This window comes from Oncorhynchus masou, chromosome 16, assembly GCF_036934945.1.
Source record: "Oncorhynchus masou masou isolate Uvic2021 chromosome 16, UVic_Omas_1.1, whole genome shotgun sequence".
NCBI lineage: Eukaryota > Metazoa > Chordata > Actinopteri > Salmoniformes > Salmonidae > Oncorhynchus > Oncorhynchus masou.
In genome coordinates, this window is record NC_088227.1 from 15168320 (window position 1) to 15194135 (window position 25816).

At 42.8% G+C, this 25816-nt stretch overlaps 1 protein-coding gene across 2 annotated transcripts; it reads right to left on the minus strand.

Annotated features, from left to right (window-relative positions):
- Positions 1 to 1491: 1491 nt before the first annotated feature.
- Positions 1492 to 13865, minus strand: LOC135557535 (syntaxin-7-like). Of its 2 annotated transcripts, XM_064990863.1 has the most exons (10): positions 13793 to 13865; positions 11149 to 11262; positions 10826 to 10895; positions 10613 to 10703; positions 9017 to 9154; positions 8883 to 8932; positions 4679 to 4781; positions 4339 to 4411; positions 3867 to 3949; positions 1492 to 3742 (listed from the first exon to the last, which is right to left on the minus strand). In XM_064990863.1, exons 2-10 carry the CDS (start codon positions 11231 to 11233, stop codon positions 3647 to 3649), a joined length of 789 nt encoding a protein of 262 aa, XP_064846935.1. In that variant the 5' UTR covers positions 11234 to 11262; positions 13793 to 13865; the 3' UTR covers positions 1492 to 3646. The 2 variants fall into 2 exon arrangements, with proteins under 2 accessions (XP_064846935.1, XP_064846936.1); XM_064990864.1 differs by lacking the exons at positions 1492 to 3742; positions 3867 to 3949 and adding an exon at positions 3956 to 4248.
- Positions 13866 to 25816: the final 11951 nt, after the last annotated feature.

Below are 25816 nucleotides of genomic sequence, written 5' to 3' on the forward strand. Positions count from 1 at the left end.
CCAACCAAAAACAAACTGCAAATGCATCCAACAAGTTTGTAGAGTCACAAGCTTGATGTAGTCATTGCGTGATAGGAATATGGGACAAAATACACACGTTTGACTACTTTACTTTAGAGGTGTCAATCTTTAGTGTGCCGAGCCTTTTGTGCCGAGGTTTTTGCAAAATGCAATTCTTGAGGTGGACTAACTCTGCAAGATCATGGTCGAACCAGGGGCCAAATCTGCTTTTAATTATCATTTTCTTTATGGAGGCGTGTTTGTTAACAATAACACTGAAAATATCATAAAAGAAGGTCCAAGCTTCTTCGACAGAGGGGATCAAGCTGATTCTATACCATTTTACAGAGGCCAGTTCATGAAGGAAGGCTTGCTCATTAAAGTTTTTAGCAAGCGTCTATGACAAATCAGGGCAGGTCATTTCACTGAGCAGCCATTACGAACACAGGCTGTAAAACTGTGATCACTAAGGTCATTACAGGTGGTTTAAGCATGTCCCAGTTTAGGTCACCTAGCAAGACAAATTCAGGCTTAGTGTAAGGGGCCAGGAGAGAGTTTAGGGCAGGTATAATCCTTAATTGGAACAATAACAAAGTGGACACCCTGCCTCAGCTTTGGTAAAAAGTTGGGGGCTGGGCCAGGAGAAATGTACCCAGTCTCAAATTAATAGACAGAGGTATGGATGCAAGGACTGACCATTCATGAAATAGTTTTAACCATGTCTACATTTACATTATTTGGGATTTTTTTTAAATAAGCATATATTTTGGGTTCTGATAAAGTATGACTAGGGCTGTTGTGGCGACCGTATTATCGCCACACCGGCAGTCACAAGTCATGAAGGCAGTCAAATTCCACATAACCGTTTGGTCATGGTAATTAGGCTTCTTCCAAGCTCTGATGCTGCTGCTGTTCATTAGTAGCCTACCAAACATGCTATTTGCCTGGTACTCAGCACTCTATTGTCCCTATAATCACTCTGACATCAATGCAAATGTATTCGAAAATCTAATCAAACACTTCTTGCGAGCCCATGAGCTCATGTTGCGCAACATTTCTAAAGACTATGCAATTGCGGGAGAAAACAAGAGTGATGGTCCCAAATAAAGAGCATGCTATTCTTTTCTTCTGAAAGCGACTACATTTTCTTCATATCATGCTCCTTTAGACCAGTCTAAAATAAATAATGGATTCATTGTGAAGGTGTAGGCTATATTACCTGGATATATTAGACTTTTTAAAATGGCTTGTAGGCTATGTGTGGAAGCCAGGAGATGCTAAAATTGCTTATGTTAATTAAATGGTAAATTACCGTGAGACAGACAGCTATTTTGCTTGACAATCACCGGCTGACAAAATTTCATGACCGCCACAGCCCTAGGTATGACAGTTGACCTTAGCTCATTAGGCGTTTCTAAGTTATATTCTTCAAGAACTAATGGGTATGTGTCATCAATTTATAAGTCCAAAAATTGATACAGCAACTACGGATTCTAGCTTTAAGAGTTCATTGCATCTAGTGTGGCACTGCTTTTTATTGAAGAAAATGAAAACAGAAAGAGCTGTTTTTGTGAGGCAGCAAAAACATTCACTGGTCCAAAATCGTGTACAATCCATACATATTTAATCATACAGTGAGAGTAGTTATGAGATTAAATACAAATTCATAAAGTGAAGAATGAGGCAGCATTCCTTGGAAGAATCTTACAGCAAAAGTGATGCAATATCTTGTTTAGTATTGCACAATCCTTGACCTCTAGTGCATAGACAAGGCTACGGTCCATTATAATCAGGTCTTAAACAAGCCTATTCCGGGCATATTCTGTGTGTATTCTTCTTACTATAATATTAATTAACAATCAACAAAAATATGATTTCAATATCCCAGGATTAAAAAGGCAAAAGCCTGGACACAAAAGCATTGGTCCACAGAACAAGAGACTACTATATACACTGAGCATACAGTACCAACCATTAGGAACACCTTCCTAATATTGAGTTGCACCCCCTCCCCCTTTTGCACTCAGAACAGCCTCAATTCGTTGTGGCATGGACTCTACAAGCTGTCAAAAGCGTTCCACAGGGATGCTGGCCCATGTTGACGTCAATGCTTCCCACAGTTGTGTCAAGTTGGCTGGATGTCCTTTGGCTGGTGGGCCATTCTTCAAACACACAGGAAAATGTTGAGCGTGAAAAACCCAGCAGCGTTGCAGTTCTTGACACAAACCAGTGTGCCTGGCACCTACTACCATAACCCATTCAAAGTAGTGGAGGCTGCTCAGGGGAGGATGGCTCATAATAATGGCTGGGACCGCGTTAATGGAATGGCATCCAACACATGGAGACCATGTGTTTAATGTATTTGATACCATTCCACTAATTCCGCTCCAGCGACTACCACAAGCACGTCCTCCCCAATTAAGGTGCCGCCTGTTGTTTAAAGAGCACCTAAATCTTTTGTCTTGCCTATTCACCCTCTGAATGGCACACAATCCATGTCTCAAGGTTTAAAAATCCTTCTTTAACAGTTCTCCTACCCCTTCATCTACACTGATTGATTTGGATTTAACAACTGACATCAATAAGGGATCACAGCTTTCACCTGGTGAAACCTGGTTTTTAATGTTTTGTATACTCACTGTATGTGTCTGCAGATCTTTATATCATATAGAATTTAAGGAGTTTATACATTATTAATTCATTACTGATGGACTATTTTGACAAATAGAAGCCAACAATGGCACACTGACAAAGTTCCCTTGAAAAGTGATCTATTTATATTTCAATATAATACACTGAACAAAAATATAAACGCAACATGCAACAATTTTACTGAGTTACAATACAATAAGGAAATCAGTCATCTGAAATAAATTCATTAGGCCCTAATCTACAGATTTCACATGGCTGGGTAGGAGTGCAGCCATGTGTGGGCATAGACCAACCCACTTGGGAGTCAGGCCCAGCCAATCAAAAATAGTTTTTCCCCACAAAAGGGCTTTATTACAGACATAAATACTCCTCAGTTTCATCACCAGTCCAGGTGGCTGGTCTCAGACAATCACGCAGGTGAAGAAACTGGATGTGGAGGTCCTGGGCTGGTGTGGTTACACGTGGTCTGCGGTTGTGAGGCCGGTTGGATGTACTACCAAATTCTCTAAAACAATTTAGAGGCAGCTTATGGTAGAGAAATGGACATGACATTTTCTGGTAGACATTCTTGCAGTCAACGTGCCAATTGCACGCTCCCTCAAAACTTGGGACATCTGTGGCATTGTTTCCACTTTGTAATGATCACACTGTTTAATCAGCTTCTTGATATGCCACAACCTGTCAGGCGATGGATTATCTTGGCAAAGGAGAAATGATCACTAACAGGGATGTAAACAAATTTGTGTACACAATTCGAGAGAAAAAAACTTTTTGTGCATGTGGAAAAAAATTCTGCGATCTTTTATTTCAGCTCATGGAACATTGGACCAAAACTTTACATTTTGCGTTTATATTTTTGTTCAGTATAGTAAAGTGACAGTACAAAACAGCTGTCACATTTGTCTTCATTTTACAAGCAATGGGCCTTGAAACTCAAACTTAGTCCTAAAGAATCATGAAACTGCCAGGACCAAAGTATGTGTGAAAAGCATCATCATCCTTTAACTGATGCCCAGATGATTAAACCAACGACAACAGCAAGTACGACCAGAACGACAATGAGAATGCAGATCTTCTTTCTAGATTTGCGCTGAAAGGGTCAGAAGAAACACTTAATGTGATATGCAAGTTGATTCGATGCAGTGTTGTCACAATTTATTTACTAATTTAATTGAATGATGTATTTATTTAATAATAATTTCCATGTTACCTACCTGATAGTCTGCAGCCTGTGCTAACTGCTGGGTGGCATTCTGAACATGAAGGTCGGCAGTTTCGACATGGGCCTCTATACTGTCTAGGGGTATAAGAAAATACAGTGAAAGGGTCATTCTCTCACAGAAGTTCACAGTTTAGGTTTAATGTTTTGTTAACTTTGCAAAAAAGTTGGATGTTTACTTCAGAACACTGTTACTTTTGACTTGTACACTATGACGATGATTCAACTCTCAGAGGATGTCAGTTTTAACACCTTGAATTGTTCCTCTGAGTGTTGTGTGACATATTTCAGTGTGTGTGTGTGTGTGTGTGTGTGGCATAGCTGATTGTCATCCTCTGTTCCCAGAACGCTCGTTAGACTCTTCTCCATAAAGGCTCCTAAACATGCAGTATGTTGTCAATGTTTTGAAATTGGAAGAGTTTGATGTATTCAGAAGTCGAGGTGTAAATGACTACATGGATGCTTACCGATCATATCACCCTGCTCATGGACCATCATTCCCAAGTCCTTAAATATTTCATTTATATCTGTAATATCAGACTGAAAAAAAGTAAAACCATGCATTGAATACACAGACAACATAACAGATTAAATAAACTGTATAGAAATCCATTACGTAAGTGTGATTTGCAGGATAGCATAAGGTGTGCTTACTGTATACATTTATTGAAAGGCAACCAATGTTATTTGGAGGAACAATAGACCTCATACAAAATCTTAATTGAACCCTGAATCTTGCACATAATCGAGTTCGATGACCGCTCACATGGTTCGGGTTTATGAGTAACAATATGCGAGTGCTGTCACCTCTAGCTGTCTGATGGAAGTCTCTCTCTCCTGGATGAGCTGCAGGTCTTCCTCAGTGATGGCCACCTCCTGGGACTGAGACTGGACCTGGGCCTGCCCCCCACTGCAAAGTCAGACATGGGAAACACGGTCAACCACCCCAAAGCAAACACTCACCTCCCACTCTGTCAGACTGGGCCAGAGAGATGGGCCTGAAAAGACTGACATGATAACACTAAAGTAGATTGTTCGATAAACAAGCAGACCGGTAGCAGTCAGAGAATAGTAAACTGTGGGATTTGTATGTGAACATTCATTTGATGGTTAAAACCCCTGTAGCCCTTACATCACAATATCTACTAAGCTAACATATGGAATTGTTTTAAGATGGTCATAAAAAGTCCAATTTAACCACTTGATTTGGAATTTTAGGACCCTTGTAAGTAAGTAAGTAAAATATATATATATGATGCCAAATTCAATGTTTCATCAACGCATTGAATAACACATTCAGAAATGGAAAAACAGACATAAAAAATAAACCATAAAGGAACAAGGTTTTGAAGTGTCTGTCCTATATCTGAGAGAGAGATAAGAAAATGTATTTTACCCCCTATTCACTTTTTGCAATTTGTACAGCCACCTTCAGACGACTCCCGTAGACCAGCTGAACAGAACCTTTATGTTCGTGAGAGTCTCCCCTTTCGTTTATTGGTGACATATTAGTTTGTATCCAACGGTTCAGTCTGGATGGTCAGTTTTGTGAGAAGACCTCTTCGAAGTCAGGATGTCCGTGACCGAAAATTCAGACAACTGCCGTAAAACATATAGCATGTCATAGAGCAAAACAACCAACGCTGCCGTGATCGTGAGAGTCTACCTTAGCGATAGTGGTGACATTGCGGGGCGTTCGAGAGAACTGGAATTCCAGTTTCGATGCCCGTTACAAAAGATTATTCCCAGTCAGACCTAGTTTTTCCAGAGTGCCTTGATAAGCTCCTTTCCTGAGGACGGCTCACCTCTCACAGTCCTGGGCGACTTTAACCTCCCCACGTCTACCTTTGACTCATTCCTCTCTGCCTCCTTCTTTCCACTCCTCTCCTCTTTTGACCTCACCCTCTCACCTTCCCCCCCTACTCACAAGGCAGGCAATACGCTCGACCTCATCTTTACTAGATGCTGTTCTTCCACTAACCTCATTGCAACTCCCCTCCAAGTCTCCGACCACTACCTTGTATCCTTTTCCCTCTCGCTCTCATCCAACACTTCCCACACTGCCCCTACTCGGATGGTATCGCGCCGTCCCAACCTTCGCTCTCTCTCCCCCGCTACTCTCTCCTCTTCCATCCTATCATCTCTTCCCTCTGCTCATACCTTCTCCAACCTTTCTCCTGAGTCTGCCTCCTCAACCCTCCTCTCTTCCCTTTCTGCATCCTTTGACTCTCTATGTCCCCTATCCTCCAGGCCGGCTCGGTCCTCCCCTCCCGCTCCGTGGCTCGATGACTCATTGCGAGCTCACAGAACAGAGCTCCGGGCAGCCGAGCGGAAATGGAGGAAAACTCGCCTCCCTGCGGACCTGGCATCCTTTCACTCCCTCCTCTCTACATTTTCCTCCTCTGTCTCTGCTGCTAAAGCCACTTTCTACCACTCTAAATTCCAAGCATCTGCCTCTAACCCTAGGAAGCTCTTTGCCACCTTCTCCTCCCTCCTGAATCCTCCTCCCCCTCCCCCCTCCTCCCTCTCTGCAGATGACTTCGTCAACCATTTTGAAAAGAAGGTCGACGACATCCGATCCTCGTTTGCTAAGTCAAACGACACCGCTGGTTCTGCTCACACTGCCCTACCCTGTGCTCTGACCTCTTTCTCCCCTCTCTCTCCAGATGAAATCTCGCTTCTTGTGACGGCCGGCCGCCCAACAACCTGCCCGCTTGACCCTATCCCCTCCTCTCTTCTCCAGACCATTTCCGGGGACCTTCTCCCTTACCTCACCTCGCTCATCAACTCATCCCTGACCGCTGGCTACGTCCCTTCCGTCTTCAAGAGCGCGAGAGTTGCACCCCTTCTGAAAAAACCTACACTCGATCCCTCCGATGTCAACAACTACAGACCAGTATCCCTTCTTTCTTTTCTCTCCAAAACTCTTGAACGTGCCGTCCTTGGCCAGCTCTCCCACTATCTCTCTCAGAATGAACTTCTTGATCCAAATCAGTCAGGTTTCAAGACTAGTCATTCAACTGAGACTGCTCTTCTCTGTATCACGGAGGCGCTCCGCACTGCTAAAGCTAACTCTCTCTCCTCTGCTCTCATCCTTCTAGACCTATCGGCTGCCTTCGATACTGTGAACCATCAGATCCTCCTCTCCACCCTCTCCGAGTTGGGCATCTCCGGCGCGGCCCACGCTTGGATTGCGTCCTACCTGACAGGTCGCTCCTACCAGGTGGCGTGGCGAGAATCTGTCTCCTCGCCACGCGTTCTCACCACTGGTGTCCCCCAGGGCTCTGTTCTAGGCCCTCTCCTATTCTCGCTATACACCAAGTCACTTGGCTCTGTCATAACCTCACATGGTCTCTCCTATCATTGCTATGCAGACGACACACAATTAATCTTCTCCTTTCCCCCTTCTGATGACCAGGTGGCGAATCGCATCTCTGCATGTCTGGCAGACATATCAGTGTGGATGACGGATCACCACCTCAAGCTGAACCTCGGCAAGACGGAGCTGCTCTTCCTCCCGGGGAAGGACTGCCCGTTCCATGATCTCGCCATCACGGTTGACAACTCCATTGTGTCCTCCTCCCAGAGCGCTAAGAACCTTGGCGTGATCCTGGACAACACCCTGTCGTTCTCAACCAACATCATGGCGGTGGCCCGTTCCTGTAGGTTCATGCTCTACAACATCCGCAGAGTACGACCCTGCCTCACACAGGAAGCGGCGCAGGTCCTAATCCAGGCACTTGTCATCTCCCGTCTGGATTACTGCAACTCGCTGTTGGCTGGGCTCCCTGCCTGTGCCATTAAACCCCTACAACTCATCCAGAACGCCGCAGCCCGTCTGGTGTTCAACCTTCCCAAGTTCTCTCACGTCACCCCGCTCCTCCGCTCTCTCCACTGGCTTCCAGTTGAAGCTCGCATCCGCTACAAGACCATGGTGCTTGCCTACGGAGCTGTGAGGGGAACGGCACCGCAGTACCTCCAGGCTCTGATCAGGCCCTACACCCAAACAAGGGCACTGCGTTCATCCACCTCTGGCCTGCTCGCCTCCCTACCACTGAGGAAGTACAGTTCCCGCTCAGCCCAGCCAAAACTGTTCGATGCTCTGGCCCCCCAATGGTGGAACAAACTCCCTCACGACGCCAGGACAGCGGAGTCAATCACCACCTTCCGGAGACACCTGAAACCCCACCTCTTCAAGGAATACCTAGGATAAGATAAGTAATCCTTCTCACCCCCCCCCTTAATGATTTAGATACACTATTGTAAAGTGGCTGTTCCACTGGATGTCAGAAGGTGAATTCACCAATTTGTAAGTCGCTCTGGATAAGAGCGTCTGCTAAATGACTTAAATCTTAAATGTTAAATGTAGTTCCCAGATGTCTTGAACGCACTGAAGTCAGATTTCTGAGTTACCGGTTGTTTTGAAAGCGGCATTAGTTTGTAGCTCACATGGTTCGGGTTTTACAGCCAATTTCATGCTGATTTTCTTGTACGGATCCTCTGTGTAGAAAAAGGCAGCTTTCACAAGCCCCATGTCATGGTATAGGCGCAAACGTCAATGGCTTGACGGGGGATTGAGCTGCAGGCTCTACAAGAAATGGTAAGTCTCTAGCATAGCGGAGCTTCAAATCGACTTTAGGGGGTACAGAGGAGAAATTCATAGCAGAACAAAAGGTTGACCCTATATAGTCACAAAACAGGACATTAAAAATAGAGCTAAATCCCAATAGACCAAATAAATATCTCCACCGTTGTGGTGTTGAGAAAAGAAGATGTTTACATCCTTCACAACTGTAGGCAACAATAATCGAATCAGGGATTACAAACTCTGGGTAAATCCACAAAATAGTGTGTCTACAGCGATTTCTTCCTCTGTAGTCAGGATGCAGTTTTATGTGGGGACAAACATTGGGTTGTAGTATTTAGACAGCTTGCACAGTATGTTTAGTGCAGCATGTCTGTGCACTATTGCACTCAAAAAAACTAGACCACTGAAATGTTGAACTCTGACCTTTCAAAGGGGTTTCCATTTCCTCCAAAGCTGTCGTCAGGAAAACCACCCTGAGGGGGGACAGAACAGTGAGCCTGATGCACTCGCATTTCAGGTGCGATTTGATTTGTTTGTGTAAAGCATTGACTACTAACCGACACTCTGGACTCGGCACGGACTCTGGCAACAAACTCCTTCTCTTTCTGAGCAGCCTGCCTCTGTGCCTTTTGGAAATTGGCCAGTGCATTGGAGAAGTCATTGATAAGGCGATCTTTCTGGATCTTTCTCTGGCGCTAGAAGAAGTAAACAAATGAGCAAACATCACATACTGTACAGTGTACATGATACTGTGTCATAGCACTTCAATTTCAACTGATAGACAACTATTCTTAGGATTTCTGTCTCAGGCCACCACACCCTACTTTACATAAGATGCTGGTATTTCACTTCTGCTTATTAAAACATTTATATTAATTTTGTTAGCAAGAAATACAACTAGAATGCATTTGCAATTAAACCAATAACTTTATTTACATTGTCTAAATTTGGGCTCCCGAGTGGCTCAGCAGTCTAAGGCACTGCAACTCAGTGCTAGAGGCACTGAGCTGTGTTTTATGTTTTAATAAGCAGCAGTGAAATACTAACATCTTATGTAAAGTACGGTGTGGTGGCCTGAGACGGAAGTCCTAACAATAGTTGTCAATCGGTTGAAATTGAAGAGTGCTATGACACAGTATCATGTACACTGTACAGTACGTGATGTTTGCTCTGTATCTCAACCGGGAGTTCCATAGGGCGGCGCACAATTGGCCCAGTGTCGTCCGGGTTTGGCCGGTGTAGGCCGTCATTGTAAATAAGAATGTGTTCTTAACTGACTTGCCTAGTTAGAAAAAGATTAAATAAAAAAACATCTAAGACCGTATTGAAAAACAGAAATTGTGGATGTTTGTAAGAATTTAATTATTCCTGCCATTACAGGCGTTCCAGCCATTCCTTATGAACTTCACAAGGCACTCATTTCTTTCTTTACCACACACAAGCACACATTTCTTCAACATTGTGGGATATCTGCTGTCAGGAAAAATGTTCATGCTGTGTGCCTTGGGCCTTCCTTGAACAAGAACCCCCACAACTACAAAAACAGGAAATAAATGCCCAATGTGCTTAAGAATAGCGCACCAGCTGAATTTATAAATAAAAAGGGGTACCTTACAGTTAGTTTCCTGTTATAGTTCATTACACAATATAATGAAAAACTGTTCATTATTTAAATAATTGCATTTTGAGAAGAAATTCTTATCTAATGTATTATCTCCAATGTGTCATATAAGTAAAACTTTAAGTATGCAGGGTAAATTGAATGGACAGGTGGCTAAAATAAAAGATTAAATAACAGCATGTACATTTATTTTATATTGCAGGGTTTACATGCTTGCCTGTAGATGGCGACATGTGCTGTTTAATGACATACATTCTTAAAAAGGTGAACAGAGGACACTATAGCAATTTTTTTGTGTTAAGAGACTCACAAGGAAAAGGTAATTCAGGGACCAGCGTGGACAGCACAGGCCCGCCCACCTAACATGTGACCAATGAGCACTGAGGTGCTGTTCACATATTAATGTATGAGTAACATTCTGTCTGCTATTGGGCATTACACGACACGTTCCATGCAGTCCACACAATTCCTATACATTTTGTTGCTTGTTGTAAATTAAGTTGAAGCTACCGTACAAAAAAAAGTTGATTACCTGTTCAGTTGTGACAGGCAAAGAGCCAAATTCCTTCACACATCGGTCTGTCTCTTTGGCAAGGTGGTTGACATTTTGCTGTTTCTGCTGGCTACATTTGAAAAGTCAAAAGCGTCATTTAGATAACATTCCACAGAAATGCACATAGCAGCATGTAATAACTTTAAAAGCTACACACTGCAAGAGCCCTCTTCTGATTAGAACAGAACTCACAGCTGCTGTCTGAGCTCAGTTGTGTCTTGTGGGGTTCCCAACTGATTCACAATTCTCTGAATTTCAGATGCTGGTAGAAACAGGGCACAAATATTGTGACAAAACAATAACAGTACGTGTGTTCATTCAATAGGTAAAGTATTCAATTTGAAAGTTTTTTTTTTTCATTTTGAATTATGTAAAATGTATATTAATACTTCTGAGTCAATCCCCAGGCCTCATATGAGAAGTATAATAGCCTACAGGCCTACTAAATTCAGAGGATATGACAAAACTTGTGTACTGATTTACATGTGCACAGCTTGTCCATATGTCTCACTTACTTTGTTGTGTTATCTTCTGTATGTTGGAGATTATCGTCTGAGTAAGCACATTTGGGTCCTGCACTTTTCCGTACTGGTAGGCCATGGTTGACGCATTGAGAGTCTCCCAAAGACCTTGAAATATAAAATGTTACAAGTATTGTTGTAGGTCAGTCACTCACACAGCTTCAGTTCATTCCACCTGCTTTAGGCATTATGTACACTCATTCCCCGAGACATACTGTAGCGTGTCACCAAAGTGGTAAAAATCCCATTTGCTTGTATAAAATGGTTTTAAAATGAATAAACCTACATATTTTATTCATGAATATTGAACATACTAATAATAGGCTGTCGGTAAGAGTAAGAAATGAATGTACACAGGGTACATTGTGCATGAATCAGCCTTCCACTCAGATTAGATAGGCCTTCAAAGAGGCTAGGCATAGATGTCAGCTCAAAGTCAAATTTTGATTTAGCCTACATTTGGTTGAGTTGTCAACTAACATGAATTCAAAGTGAATGCAACAAAAAAATGTCACCATGTCACTGGATTTAGATTAAAAGTTTGGGTGAAAAGACAAAATGCCCTTACATTGAGGACTTTTCGCAAATCCAATGTTTTCCCCGTTGATTCAACATCACACAGATGTTTGGGTATAAATGATGTGGAAACAATGATTCAACACGTTTTTTGCCCAGTGGGAGGCCACCTACAGGACAAGCTAATATGCTGACCACACCACCTGCATTGCGTTGAAAAATAAATGTACACATACATCTTATTCAATCATTTCATCCAAACTGCTCGCGTCAACGAGCATCTGCATAGCCAGGCACTAAAATGTAACATGCTTCGATGTTTAACTCCTGATATGCTGCAAGTCCCGCCTCTCCCATCTCCCCATTGATTTTTTAGGAACATAACCACATGGGTGATTGAAAGATGAACTGAGGTCCACACTCCCCAGCTAGCACAGTGTATCTGGGCCGATTCCAGTTGAGAGTAGGGGCACTCGGCTGAGAGTCAGACTCGGTCGACATCATGTGGCCAGAGTCTGGGCCGCCTTTGGCAGAATTACTTATGGCTAGGATGTGGGGATTGAGCTCGGGCCGATTCCGTTGTGAGTTATCTGGCCCAAATGTATTACTTGGGGCTAAGGCCAATTGAGGCTACTCTCTGGCAGATGATTACACAGGCTGCTTTATATAATTAACATTTCATTATTAATTTTTCCATATTTTCTACATTTAAATACATTTAAATTAAATTCTTTAAGAGTCCTGTGTAGTATTTTGATACTTAATGCAAGGCAATTGATAAGCATGAAAAACTTTGTGGATGGAGCCTCCCGAGTGGAGCAGCAGTCTACGACACTGCATACAGATGCTGGTTCGAGACCGGTGCTGGCCGCAACCCGGGAGGCGATGCACAATTGGCCCAGCGTCGTTCGAGTTAAGGGAGGGTTTGGCCGGTCAGAATGTCCTTGTCCTATCGTGCTATAGCGACTCCTGAGGCGGGCCAGGTGCACGCACGCAGACACAGTCACCCGGTATATGGTGTTTCTTTGACACAAAATGCTTTTTTTTTGTGGATGGGTATAATTTGTATTTATAAAATGTATAAAATGTATAATAGTAATATTTAAAATGACTAAAATTGGGTAATTTTGTATGCGTTTATTTAAATTTGCATCAGGCCGCTTCTGGGGGGGATTCTGGTAAGATGCAGGCAAAGTCGGCTGAATTCGGGTAGACGAGTCCCACACCGGGCTGATCAGTTCCGGCACCCAGGAAGAGGGCCACTTCTGGGCCGATTACTCATTGCTAGCTGGGTCCAGTCCAGTTCGTGGTGGTAATGCACCTTAAAGTTGGTTGCCAACCGTCATATAAAGTCCACAGAAAAATAAGTGATTACTAGAAACTAACTAGGCTATGCTTTTTTATCTGTGGATTAATTGTTGGAGTAGAGAGCACACAATTTTGGGCTGACTCAAAATGGGTCAAAATTCTTCAAAGATCCAGGTGGAAAAAGGAGCTTGTGCATTTCAGGAAAAATAACAACCCGTTGTTTATATCCCAGGACAAATTAGCTAGCAACAGAAAGCTAGCTAGGTAAATGACCATGACGGTTTCATGTGTTTCGACTGTCTGCAAATTAATATAGTTTGTTTTGATATGTCAACCTGCGTGTTTTGATCGCGTCTGGTGTGGATGGACAAAATCAACATGCGTGCGATTGCGCATGCGTGCACGGTCTCGTCGGCATGTAACGCTCTCAACCTAGAGAACGAGGCCAGAAAGATGCGGAAATACAGAAGCCTGAATAACCTGTAATAACCTGTTTCTATTTGCGACTTATGTCATCATATATACATTTCATCAAACGCAATAGACGTGAATTGTAAAGTACCATGTGAATTTATATCAGGAAATACTGCAGTGTAACGTTAGAGGTAACGTTAAAGATACATTGTTTCTTCAGTTGCACAAATGCTGGCAACTGTTTGTGAAAGCAGACTATAAACATTAGCATTCCTTTAAAGGTCGCATGAGTTTTAGCTTAATTGTCGCTTGTCGACATTTCCAAATTATTGCATGCCCAAACATTGCTTTTGTCAAATTTCTGCCAACACTAAATACTTGTTTTCCATGTTTCGTTTACCTTAGTTCTGTCTTGACAGTCTGCCCCGCTTGCACTCTGCTTCCTTATCAATGTGTCATGCTTTTCAGTCACATGATCTGCTCTGCTTTACAGGGTACCGGCAACGTTTGGGTTCAACGTCAACTATTAAACCAAAGAAGATAGATTATTTATTTTTATCCAAAGATACATTTTATTACTTTTTTTTTTACACATTATTCTACGGTACATAAAAATTACAATAAAAGAGTTAAATGATTTAGAAGTCAAACACTATGAGACAGAAAAGGCCAGGCAAATGTTGACAGCAGTAGAATGAATGTGCAGAAGAGGTTCCTCAAATGCTTGAACACACTATTCAAAGTAGACAATGTCATTGCCTAGATACAAAAAATAATAATACCAATGAACCACATACAGTACATTTATTGACATGAATCCAATACAAGCAATTTTCTGGGAAGTAAATTCCCTGTGCCAGCCATCTGCCCCCCCCCCTTAAAAAAGGGGCCATCATGAAACATTGTAAAATTGTTTGCAATAAATGAGGTACATCCTGTTCACACATAGTTTTACATAATAGTGATGTAGCTTTACAATGTCCTATCATGTAGTAGTAAATATATTTATATAGGATGAATTTTTATATAAAATAGTTTCAATGTGACAATGAGATGAAGACCTTTCTGGAACCAATGATAAAACAGCAGGGGCACTATTTTCACTGGAGTCATGTCCCTCAATGTGATACAAAAAGTGGCAACAGTGTGCTTTAGGGATCTGCTGGATTTAGGACCATGTGAACACCACAGAGTGGGCTGGAGGCCAAATATAAGATCTGAGCTATTTTGATAGATGTGTGGCAGAAGAGATGGGACTCTGACCCCAAAGTCCAGCATTTATATGGCCTTCAAAGAAAGGACAGTGGACCAAGAGTCAAAGGTCAGATTAGGAAGCAAGAGTTGGCGTTTGCTCGATTTGCTCTTGGGACATTGCACATTGAACTCGTCATGACATCTGATTGGCGAGCAGTCCTGCACTGTTATTTTAGGTGTGTGTGACTCTCCTCACTTGCCTTCCATTATCACAGCAATTTTGCTCCCTATAGGCAATATCAAATGTGCAAAAAAAAAAAAAAACAGTTAAATTACCAGAGATTCTCATATGGCCCTTACAGTATATTAGGCTATCTGTATTACTTGGCTATATCAGCCAATATGATAGATGTAGTTTGAAGAGGGCAGAGTTGGAGAGACTTGACTTTCTCTTGAGCTATTTTTACAGCCAACCTTTTAGAGCTGGGAAGATTTTCAGATGGAGAAATATATCAATATTTATTTATAGGCAATGTAGTAAACTATAGCCTAATCATAGGCCTATTTAGGAAGTACATTTCCTTGGAAAGATAACTGCCCCATGCTTCTCCACCCATTCATAGGCAATAGCCTACTCTATTTAATTGAGAGCACAAGCACACCTGATCTTGCAGGTATGGCTACTGAACGGGAAGCAGCAGGAATGATGACAGCGACACTTGCTATGTTTTCCACAGGCCTTTAGGGTATCGCCTACCTTTTTAGGAGGACGCTTTGCAGGCAGAGACAAATAAATGGGTAATCAATACTTATTGAAAATTAGAAGGCGCAATGCTCGCTCACCATAGCAGCCTAACCTATGTGCACGTTGTGCCTTTACAATGATGATTACAATCTTTGATTTCACTTCGACTTATGTTTGTTGAGCGCCCTCCACTTCTTTCCATCGTCAATATTTATTTACAGAAAATGTAGGAAACTACAGTCTAATCATATTTGGGCTCCCGAGTGGTGCAGCAGTCTAAGGCACTGCATTTCAGTGCAAGAGGTGTCACTACAGTCCCTAATTCGAATCCAGGCTGTATCACATCTGGCCGTGATTGGGAGTCCCATAGTCCCATTTGTTCTTAACTGACTTGCCAAGTTAAATAAAGGTTAAAACATATATATATATATATATATATATATATATGATAATTTCATATTTAAGTTAACTGCCACGTGATTCTCTGCCCATGTAGGCAGCTTACTCTATTTCAATGAGACCACACAAACTAGGGGCACTTGAACTCTAGTATGTGAACTAAGAGAGGTAGGATACTGAAGTTCAAGCAGCGAATTCTGAGTTTGTGAATAATGCAAAAAATATGTGATTTTAATACAAGAGGTAGGCTAACGCATTTAAAGCAGAAAGATGACAGTTTCAAAATAACTTGTGGGACAGCAAAAATATCTTTATCCCAAGGTCATCTGTCTGACTGCCCACAGAATGAAAAATGCAGACAGCGCACCAATAATCCCTGTCGGGACCCGCAAGTCCTACAAGCATGCAGCCCTCTAGTGCACAGTCATCGTACCAGGATCAGATGGTGACAGGGGTCCCAGCAGAGTCAGACAGCCAGGGAAGACCAGACCACAGAGCTCAGGTGAGCAGTACATTAACAACATCAGTGAATGATACAAAGTTCCATCTTAAATTGATGGGTAGACCTACAGTAGCTACAGGACAGCATCTTAAACTTAAAGCTACAGTCTGAGATCTGGGAATAATTATAATTTCAATTATTGAACCGTTGATTCTATTCTTGGATAATACATTGTATAAATGTACACCAAGGTAATTCTTTGTCATGCCTCATCTTAGGAGGATCAGATGGTGACAGGGGTCTCATTAGGGTCAGGCAGCCAGGGAAGGCCAGTCTGTGATGGAGCCGAGAGGAATTTTTGCAGATACAACACTTTCTTCTCTCTGTGCAGAACACACTGGATGAGCCAGATGCTATTTTAAGACCTCAAGTTGATATCTGTATCAAGGGTTGATAGAGGCTTTTCCCGATGACACAAAACATGTATAGCAAAACAAAAATGTGAAGAAGATCTGGTAGAAGCTATTGATGATGAATGGATACAGATATGTTTGGATGCCCAGTCATGTTCATATCATCTCAGACATAAATGACTGCAGTTTGAGACCATCAATAGAACGTACTAGAACGTACTATATGCCACTGAAACTGAATTACATGCACTCAGAAATGTAATTCCTCTACTGGAGGTGTAATGCACAAAAGGGGACATATTTATTTCAAAGAGTATGTACTTTTATCTCAGCATGTCTACAGATTCTCCCTGTTTTTGCTTACTTGTAAATGTTGATACTGGAGACTGTTATCTGAAGAAACTGTAACCAAGCGTTTATAGTGGCCAAGAAATGCATTGCCATTAATTGGAAGGTTGGTCATTCTCCCACAATGTCAAGTTATGTATCACTAGATTTGATTTAATACAAGATTAAGTGTATACTGGACAACTTTCATAATGTCTGGATTCCTTATATGGAAAACAGTACAACTAAAGGAATCTGTATTGAAAACATGCCCAGTCAGAACAGATACCTACAGTACATTCGGAGAGTATTCAGACCTCTTGACTTTTTCCACATGTTGTGTGGATGTTTTTCGGTGGTAGGGACTGGGAGATTAGTCAGGATCGAGGCAAAGATGAACGGAGCATAGTACAGAGAGCTCATTAACGAAAATCTGCTCCAGAGTGCTCAGGACTTTAGACTGGGGCGAAGGTTCACCTTCCAAAAGGACACCCTAAGCAGACAGTCATGACAACACAGGAGTGGCTTCAGGACAAGTCTCTGAATGCCCTTTAGTGGCCCAGCCAGCCTGGACTTCAACCCAATCTAACCTCTCTGGAGAGACCTGTAAATAGCTGTGCATCGATGCTCCCGATCCAACCTGACAGAGCTTGAAAGGATCTGCAGAGAAGAATGGGAGAAACTCCCCAAATACAGGTATGCCAAGCTTGTAGCATTCATACCCAAGAAGACCTTTGGCAGCTGTAATCATTGTCCAAGGTGCTTCAACAAAGTACTGAGTAAAGGGTCTGAATACTTATGTAAATGTGATATTTCAGTTTTGAATGTTGAATAAATTAGACAAAAGTTGGGGTATTGTGTGTAGATTGATGAGATTTAAAAAAATACTTTCCGAAGGCACTAGTAGACCATAGGAGTGCAATGCAGTAACGGCTCAACTGGCAAAAACCATGAGAAGAGCAATTGGTATAGTAATCTTGGTGGAATAGCAAAGTGTATTGCACAAAGCCTCATATCGTTCTTTGGCTATAAACACCAGGTGAAAATGTGAAACAGACGTGAAGTACATATCAAAACTAGAATGCAGCAAACGAAAAGCAATTACCATCAGCCCTCAACAGCTCTTAATGTACTAAAAAGCATCACAGTCTCAAAAAGGCATTTAAGTTAGAGATGATCACTTGCTACTGAGGTCACAGGTGCAGGTGTGAGAGTGGTGCTGAATCAAGCACAATCTTCTTAAAAGAACGATAGTGTTTATAGACTGGGGGGTATTTTGGTCACACCCCCGTACAGGCTGACAACCAGTTATAGGTTACGTGATTGATATCTGTATGGTACATTTGTAAATTCAATTCATTCAATTCAATTAACGCTACGATAGCTGGTATGATGATGTCATGAGCATGCCTTTTAAACACTTTTTGAGGCACTTTGCTTTTACCAGTATTTCCAGCGTTGTGCACTAGTGTTAGTGGAGGTAAAAGATTCTAGGAAATGTTCTTTAATTTACAGAAATAGTGTTGTAATTTCTAAACAGTTCACCCGATATGGATGGATATACCCTCAAATGAAAGCTTACAGCCTTCACTTTAACAATTTAACTTAACTCTACACCTCCCTTTGCTCAAGCTGAGCCTTTCCAATGAACCCGGAAGTTGTAGCAAAAAAATGGTCAATCAGACTGCATATCAGATTTTTTTTCAGAGCTAATCTGCATTAGTGGGAAAAAATATCAGAATTGTGATGCCTGTCTAAACAGTGTCAATTCCAATTTCGGGGGTTAACCCCGACCGGGACTCAAACCTAGATCCAGCCAACATCTTAACCTCTACGCCAAGAGGGTCAAAACTCTTGACGAGCTTTCTAGGTGTTGGCTTAAGGTCACGACACTACCCCCTTCCTTTGGGAGAGTGTGTCCTCTCACATGTTCTCGCTTCTTAGATGGCCTCACGGGCGCCTTCCCACTTCTGACTGACTCAATGTAGCGAATTCGGGGGGTAGCCCCGACGATCCAGCAACTGTCAAGCCAAAACTTTAACCTTTGCGGCCACCAAGAGTTTGGACCTCTTGGCTTAATGGTTATGGTTTTGGCTTGACAGTCGCTGGAACCAGGTTTGAGTCCTGGTCAGGGTTACCCCTGAACTTGCTACAATACACTTCCATGGTTGGGTTCATTGACTCTACCTGCCCCTAATTGACCTTTTTTTGCTACAACTTCCAAGCATTGGGGAGGATCCGCTTGAGCAAAGTGAGATGTAGAATCACTGATCTACAAATAATATTCCCTGCCAAATAATGGGTTTTGTTCAGAGCTATGCCCCCCCCCCTGGTTTAGGGGATCTCCCATGGAGATTGTTCAATCAAATCAAAATCACATTTATTTATAAAGCCCTTCTTACATCAGCTGATATCTCAAAGTGCTGTTCAATGCAATGCAGGTGTAGAAGCACGGTGGCTAGGAAAAACTCTGTAGAGTCCACCTTCCGGAGACACCTGAAACCCCACCTCTTCAAGGAATACCTAGGATAGGATAAGTAATCCTTCTCACCCCCCCCCCCTTAAATGATTTAGATGCACTATTGTAAAGTGGCTGTTCCACTGGATGTCAGAAGGTGAATTCACCAATTTGTAAGTCGCTCTGGATAAGAGCGTCTGCTAAACGACTTAAATGTAAATGTAAATGAAAGGTCAGAACCTAGGAAGAAACCTAGAGAGGAACCAGTCTATGAGGGGTGGCCAGTCCTCTTCTGGCTGTGCCGGGTGGAGATTATAACAGAACATGGCCAAGATGTTCAAATGTTCATAGATGACCAGCAGGTTCAAATAATAATAATCACAGTGGATGTCGAGGGTGCAACAGGTCAGCACCTCAGTTAGAGGACATTGTATCTGTCCCATTATGGCATCTGTGAGAGCATGGGCATCTCCATTTTTTCTCCATTATGGCATCTCCATTTTGAAGTAGTCCATTTTCTTTTTCTACTACTTCTATGAGTTGGTAAACAAACTGAAAGGGTGCATACTGCCACCTGTAATGTGTTACTTGAACAGGTTTAAAACCATGATTGCTCAAGGCCAGCATTTCTTAAAGTATGGGTCGTGACCCAAAGTGTGTCGCGGACCGGTTATTAATGGTGGGTCGCAATGTGTCAGTGTAAATGTATAATTGTTTCAATAATTACTACAATAGATTTGGCCAAGTGCATCGGCACTCTCTGCTCAGTGCGCTTTCTGCTTAAGCAGTGGTCTCTGCTCAGTTTGGCAGCTGCGCGGGTGTGAGAGGGAGATGTCTGTCTGCTTCGCGGTTTACCGGATCTTTTTTCTGCAGTTTTTTTGAAGATCACGCAGAGACACACATGATGATGCGCTGTCAGCCACTGACTTGTCATTCCCACTCGCCATCCCTCACCGCTGTCATCAAATGGTCTCATGCTAGCCACAAGTTCTTACTGAGCTCAATTGTCATGAAATGCATATACAGTGATTAGTTCCTCTCTCTTTCATACAAACGAGGAGCGCCCACAATGTGTATTGCGTGTGGAAGTGCTTACTAATGAGTCTCGCATAACAAACAAATTAATAAAACAATACGTCCTGACCAAACATCCACAGCATGATCATAAACCCAGGAAGTTATTTCAGAACAGTTCTTTCTTTTCTCTGTATATATACATATATACACATATACACTGTTTAGTCTTATTGGTAGACTCAACAGCCTTGGTTTCTCAAATGATTGCCTCACCTGGTTCACCAACTACTTCTCTGATAGAGCTCAGTGTGTCAAATCGGAGGGCCTGTTGTCCGGACCTCTGGCAGTCTCTATGGGGGTGCCACAGAGTTCAATTCTCAGGCCGACTCTCTTCTCTGTATACATCAATGATGTCGCTCTTGCTGCTGGTGATTCTCTAATCCACCTCTATGCAGACGACACCATTCTGTATACTTCTGGCCCTTCTTTTGACACCGTGTTAACTAACCTCCAGACGAGCTTCAATGCCATACAACTCTCCTTCCGTGGCCTCCAACTGCTCTTAAACGCAAATAAAACTACATGCATGCTATTCAACCGATCATTGCCCGCACCTGCCCGCCCATCCAGCATCACTACTCTGGACGGCTCTGACTTACAATATGTGGACAACTACAAATACCTAGGTGTCTGGTTAGACTGTAAACTCTCCTTCCAGACTAACATTAAGCATCTCCAATCCAAAATGAAATCTAGAACTGGCTTCCTATTTCTCAACAACTCATTCTGCCAAACATACCCTCGTAAAGTCAATCACCACCTTCCGGAGACACCTGAAACCCCACCTCTTCAAGGAATACCTAGGATAGGATAAAGCAATCCTTCTCACCCCCCCCCCTTAAATGATTTAGATGCACTATTGTAAAGTGGCTGTTCCACTGATGTCAGAAGGTGAATTCACCAATTTGTAAGTCGCTCTGGATAAGAGCGTCTGCTAAATGACTTAAATGTAATGTAAATGTAAAACTGACTATCCTACCAATCCTTGACTTCGCCGATGTCATTTACAAAATAGCCTCCAACACTCTACTCAGCAAATTGGATGTAGTTTATCACAGTGCCATCCGTTTTGTCACCAAAGCCCCATATACTACCCACCACTGCAATCTGTATGCTATCGTTGGCTTGCCCTCGCTACATATTTGTCGCCAAACCCACTGGCTCCAGGTCATCTATAAGTCTAGGTAAAGCCCCGCCTTATCTCAGTTCACTGGTCACCATAGCAACACCCACCCGTAGCACGTGCTCCAGCAGGAATATTTTCCTGGTCATCCCCAAAGCCAACACCTACTTTGGCCACCATTCTCTGCTGCCAATGACTGGAACAAATTGCAAAAATGTCTGAAGCTGGAGACTTATATCTCCCTCACTAATTTTAAGCATCAGCTGTCAGAGCAGCTTACCGATCACTGCACATGTACACAGCCCATCTGTGAATAGTTCTTTATTTTGCTCTTTTGCACCCCAGTATCTCTACTTGCACATCATCATCTGCACATCTATCACTCCAGTGTTAATGCTAAATTGTAATTATTTTATATTTATTTATTGCCTTACCTCCCTAATCTTACTACATTTGGACACACTGTACACATATATTTCTATTCTGTTATTGACTGTACATTTGTTTATCCCATGTGTAACTCTGTGTTTTTGTTTTTGCCACACTGCTTTGCTTCTTCTTGGCCAGGTCGTAGTTGTAAATGAGAACTTGTTCTCAACTGGCCGACCTGGTTAAGTAATAAATAAATCAAAAACAGGCCAGAATGCTTCAGGAAACAGTGCCTCGACAGTGGAAAAGTAAGTCAGCTAGCAAGGAATTGTTGTCATTTTACAGCAGGTGATGATAAGCAGAAATAAGGGAGTACTAACTAACTCTCATAGTAGTAGATGTGAGTTTCTCTTTCAAACAATCCCCTGTCCTTGTACACAGCTAATAGCTAACATTCGCCAAAGCAAGCTGTACAGATGAAGATGAAAAATTATCAGGCCTAGTTGTCACGTTCTGACCTTAGTTCTGTTGTTATGTCTTTGTTTTAGTATGGTCAGGGCGTGAGTTGGGTGGGTGGTCTATGTTCCGTGTTCCGTCTATGTTGTGTTGTGTTTGCGTTTGGCCTGGTATGGTTCTCAATCAGAGGCAGGTGTCGTTAGTTGGTTCTGATTGAGAATCATACTTAGGTAGCCTTTTACCACTTGTGTTTCGTGGGTGTTTATTTTCTGTTCTGTGCTTGTATTTCACCATTCAGGACTGTTTTCATTTCGTTCTCATGTTTTGTTGTTTTTGTTTGAGTATTCGTTTTCATTAAAAGAGAATATGAATACTTACCACGCTGCACCTTGGTCCTCCTCTCTATCTCCCAACGACGAGCGTTACACTAGTGTACATCTGACTGTAGAAATTATTGTTGAAAACTAGTCTAGGTTGGAATTGTTGCTGTTACAATACAATAATAATTATCATTCTTAACTGGAATAAACTGATTGAAGCAAGGTGCTTTTTGAGGCAAACACGCTCACACAGTTCTGAGTTGCTCATAGACAACAGGAAGCGGTCTCCTGCCAGAAAGAGAAAGCAGTAGATGTTCTGGTCCAGTTTGGCACCACATACCTTTGCGAGTCAGGGTTCTCAACTCTGACATACTTAAAAAACAAGTACAGAAACAGTTTCAAGGCTGAGCATGACCTCAGTGTTACACTGTTAAAAACAAAGCCCAGAATAGACATGTTGCTGTTAAAATACAATACATATTTTATATTATGAACTGGAATAAACTGATTGATCACATCACACAGATATAGACCAGAAAAGGACTGTGTATGTGTTTTCTGGTATATATCTGTGTGATGTGATCAATCAGTTTATTCCAGTTCAGAATAAAAAACATGTGTTACATTTTAACAGCAACAGTTCCAATCTAGACTTTCAACAATCATTTCTACAGTAAGATGTACAGTAGGCCTGATAATTTTTCATCTGTACTGTTACTTAGGGTTGCACTATCAAAAAGCCTGTGTGTGTTCTGTTATTCATCTGTGTGATGTGATCAATACGCTTATTCCAGTTCAGAATGAAAATTATTTATTGTATTTTTAACAGCAACAGTTCCAGTCTAGACAGATATAAAAGTGTTTTAATGGGGGAAAATAAACATGAATAGATATTTATATGGATATTTAATTTCATTGATATTTGTTTTTGTCTATATTGCATTTGTTTTAGGCATAAGGGCAATGAAATATACCAATATTTATATATAGTTGCATATTTTCCTAAGCTTGGGCCCCAGGAAAACACAGAATTTCTCATTTGGATCACAGGCTGAAAACGTATAAGAACCCCTGCTCAAGGCTGATCCCTCCTGATGACCTGGATGGAATTGACCCTTCGCTAAGCCCTGCCCCCCTTGGTTACTATTGAAACCTCAGACAACATTTTCCCAGGAAGCTGAATTCCCCCTTCTAACCACTGGTGAAATCCCCTCACAATGATCTCAAACTGTGTTTTTAATGAAAACCTTCTTGGTTTCCACTAATGCAATTCTGCCGTTACATTACCCTATGACATTCCTGCCTACTTCCTGGTGCATGTCCCATACTGTTTGTGATTGTGCGTAAAGCTTATATCAGCTTATAAATTCATGAAAATGGGACTTCATAGTGTCACGCCTTGGTCTTAGTATTTTGTGTTTTCGTTAATTAGTTGGTCAGGCCAGGGTGTGACATGGGTTTATGTTGTTGTATTTCGTAGTGGGGTTTTTTAGTTATTGGGATTGCGGCTGAGTAGGGGTGTTGCATAGGTTTGGCTGCCTGAGGCGGTTCTCAATCAGAGTCAGGTGATTCTCGTTGTCTCTGATTGGGAACCGTATTTAGGTAGCCTGGGTTTCACTTTGTCTTTTGTGGGTGATTGTTCCTGTCTCTGTGTTAGTGTTCACCAGACAGGCTCGGTCACTTTGGATTTTCTTTTTTTCTTGTTTTGGAAGAGAAGAGAACGAGCGCCATTCTCCTTGCGGAGATGGTGCTAAATACATCAACACGGTCGGTCCCTGGGATTGGGCTGGCCAACACGATTCGTTTTGCTTGGAAGGAAAAGGAGTTAGAGCCTTTAGGACGGGAATCTTTTGGAAGGATAATATTGATGGGGATTCTAAAGCTGACGGTGAAGGACGTGTTTTGTTTCCAAGGCAACTCGTTGGAGGGAGCATACGACGTGGCGCTATATGCAGAAGAAAAACACGATGATATCCTGAGAAGGGCAAGAGCAGTGGGAGGTGAGAGGCCGATGTGCCACTACGAAATAACAAGCCTGGCGAAGAATAACTTTAGGGTTGTAACTGTCAACATTTACAACCCTTACGTTAAGGACGAAGAGGTGAGGGCTTTTCTGGGGAGATACATGGATAACGTCTCCTCAGCTAGGCACCTCAAAGACTCCCTTGGGTTTTGGAATGGGAGGAGAGGCTTCCAGGCCCTCCTCAGGGAGGACCCAAAGGGACATGGTGGCTACCTCCATCCTCCTGCTATGTTCTCCCTTGGGGCTGACAGGGGGACGTTGTTTTATGCACGTCAGCCCCCATTTTGCAGGCGCTGTATGGCTTACGGACACATTTTCGTCTCGTGCAGCATGAGAAAATGCAGATTTTGTGGATCTGAGGATCACGAGGCGAGGGATTGTGACAAGCCTAAGACATGCCATGGGTGTGGCTTGTCAGCACACCTGTGGCGGGGGTGCCCGGCCCGTCAGAGGTCATATGCGTCTGCGGCTGGGGGGGGAGCAGGAACGGGGGATGGGGGAAGAAGAGGAGGGGAAGGCAGCACGCCTCATGACAAGAGTACAAGTCCAGAGGGGAAGGCCACAAGGAAGGAAGAGGAGCAAGAAGCGGCGGATGGAAGAGAGAAGGAAACGGAAGGCACGGGAGTAGGAGAACCAGGAAAAGAGGCGGAAGAAGGCAACCGAGTGGAGGAGCATGAGAGAGAAGAAAGCGAGGGAGGAGTGGTGGAGAAGGAGACGGTGGAAGAGCAAGTGGACTGGGGGAAAGTGCCCTGGTGGAAGAGATGAGGGGTATGGTGGAGGAGCTGGCGGGGGGAGGGTGGTATCTCTCCACTGCCGCCATCACCAAAGAAGAGAATGAAGAGGAGGGTGCGATTGGCCGACAGTGAGGGGGAGGGGATGGCCAAGAGAGTGATGGGGGTGGGAGAAACCTCTGGGTTGCTGCTGGTTTCCCCAGGCTCTCAACCTCGTGTGGGTGGGGACACACCTAACAAGACTCAGGACTGGGTACAGGAGGAGGTGGGGAGTTTTTGTTTGGAGACTCAGCCTCCCCAAATTTTTTCCAAACCAGCTGCAACACTGGGGAGGGGAGGATTGTGGG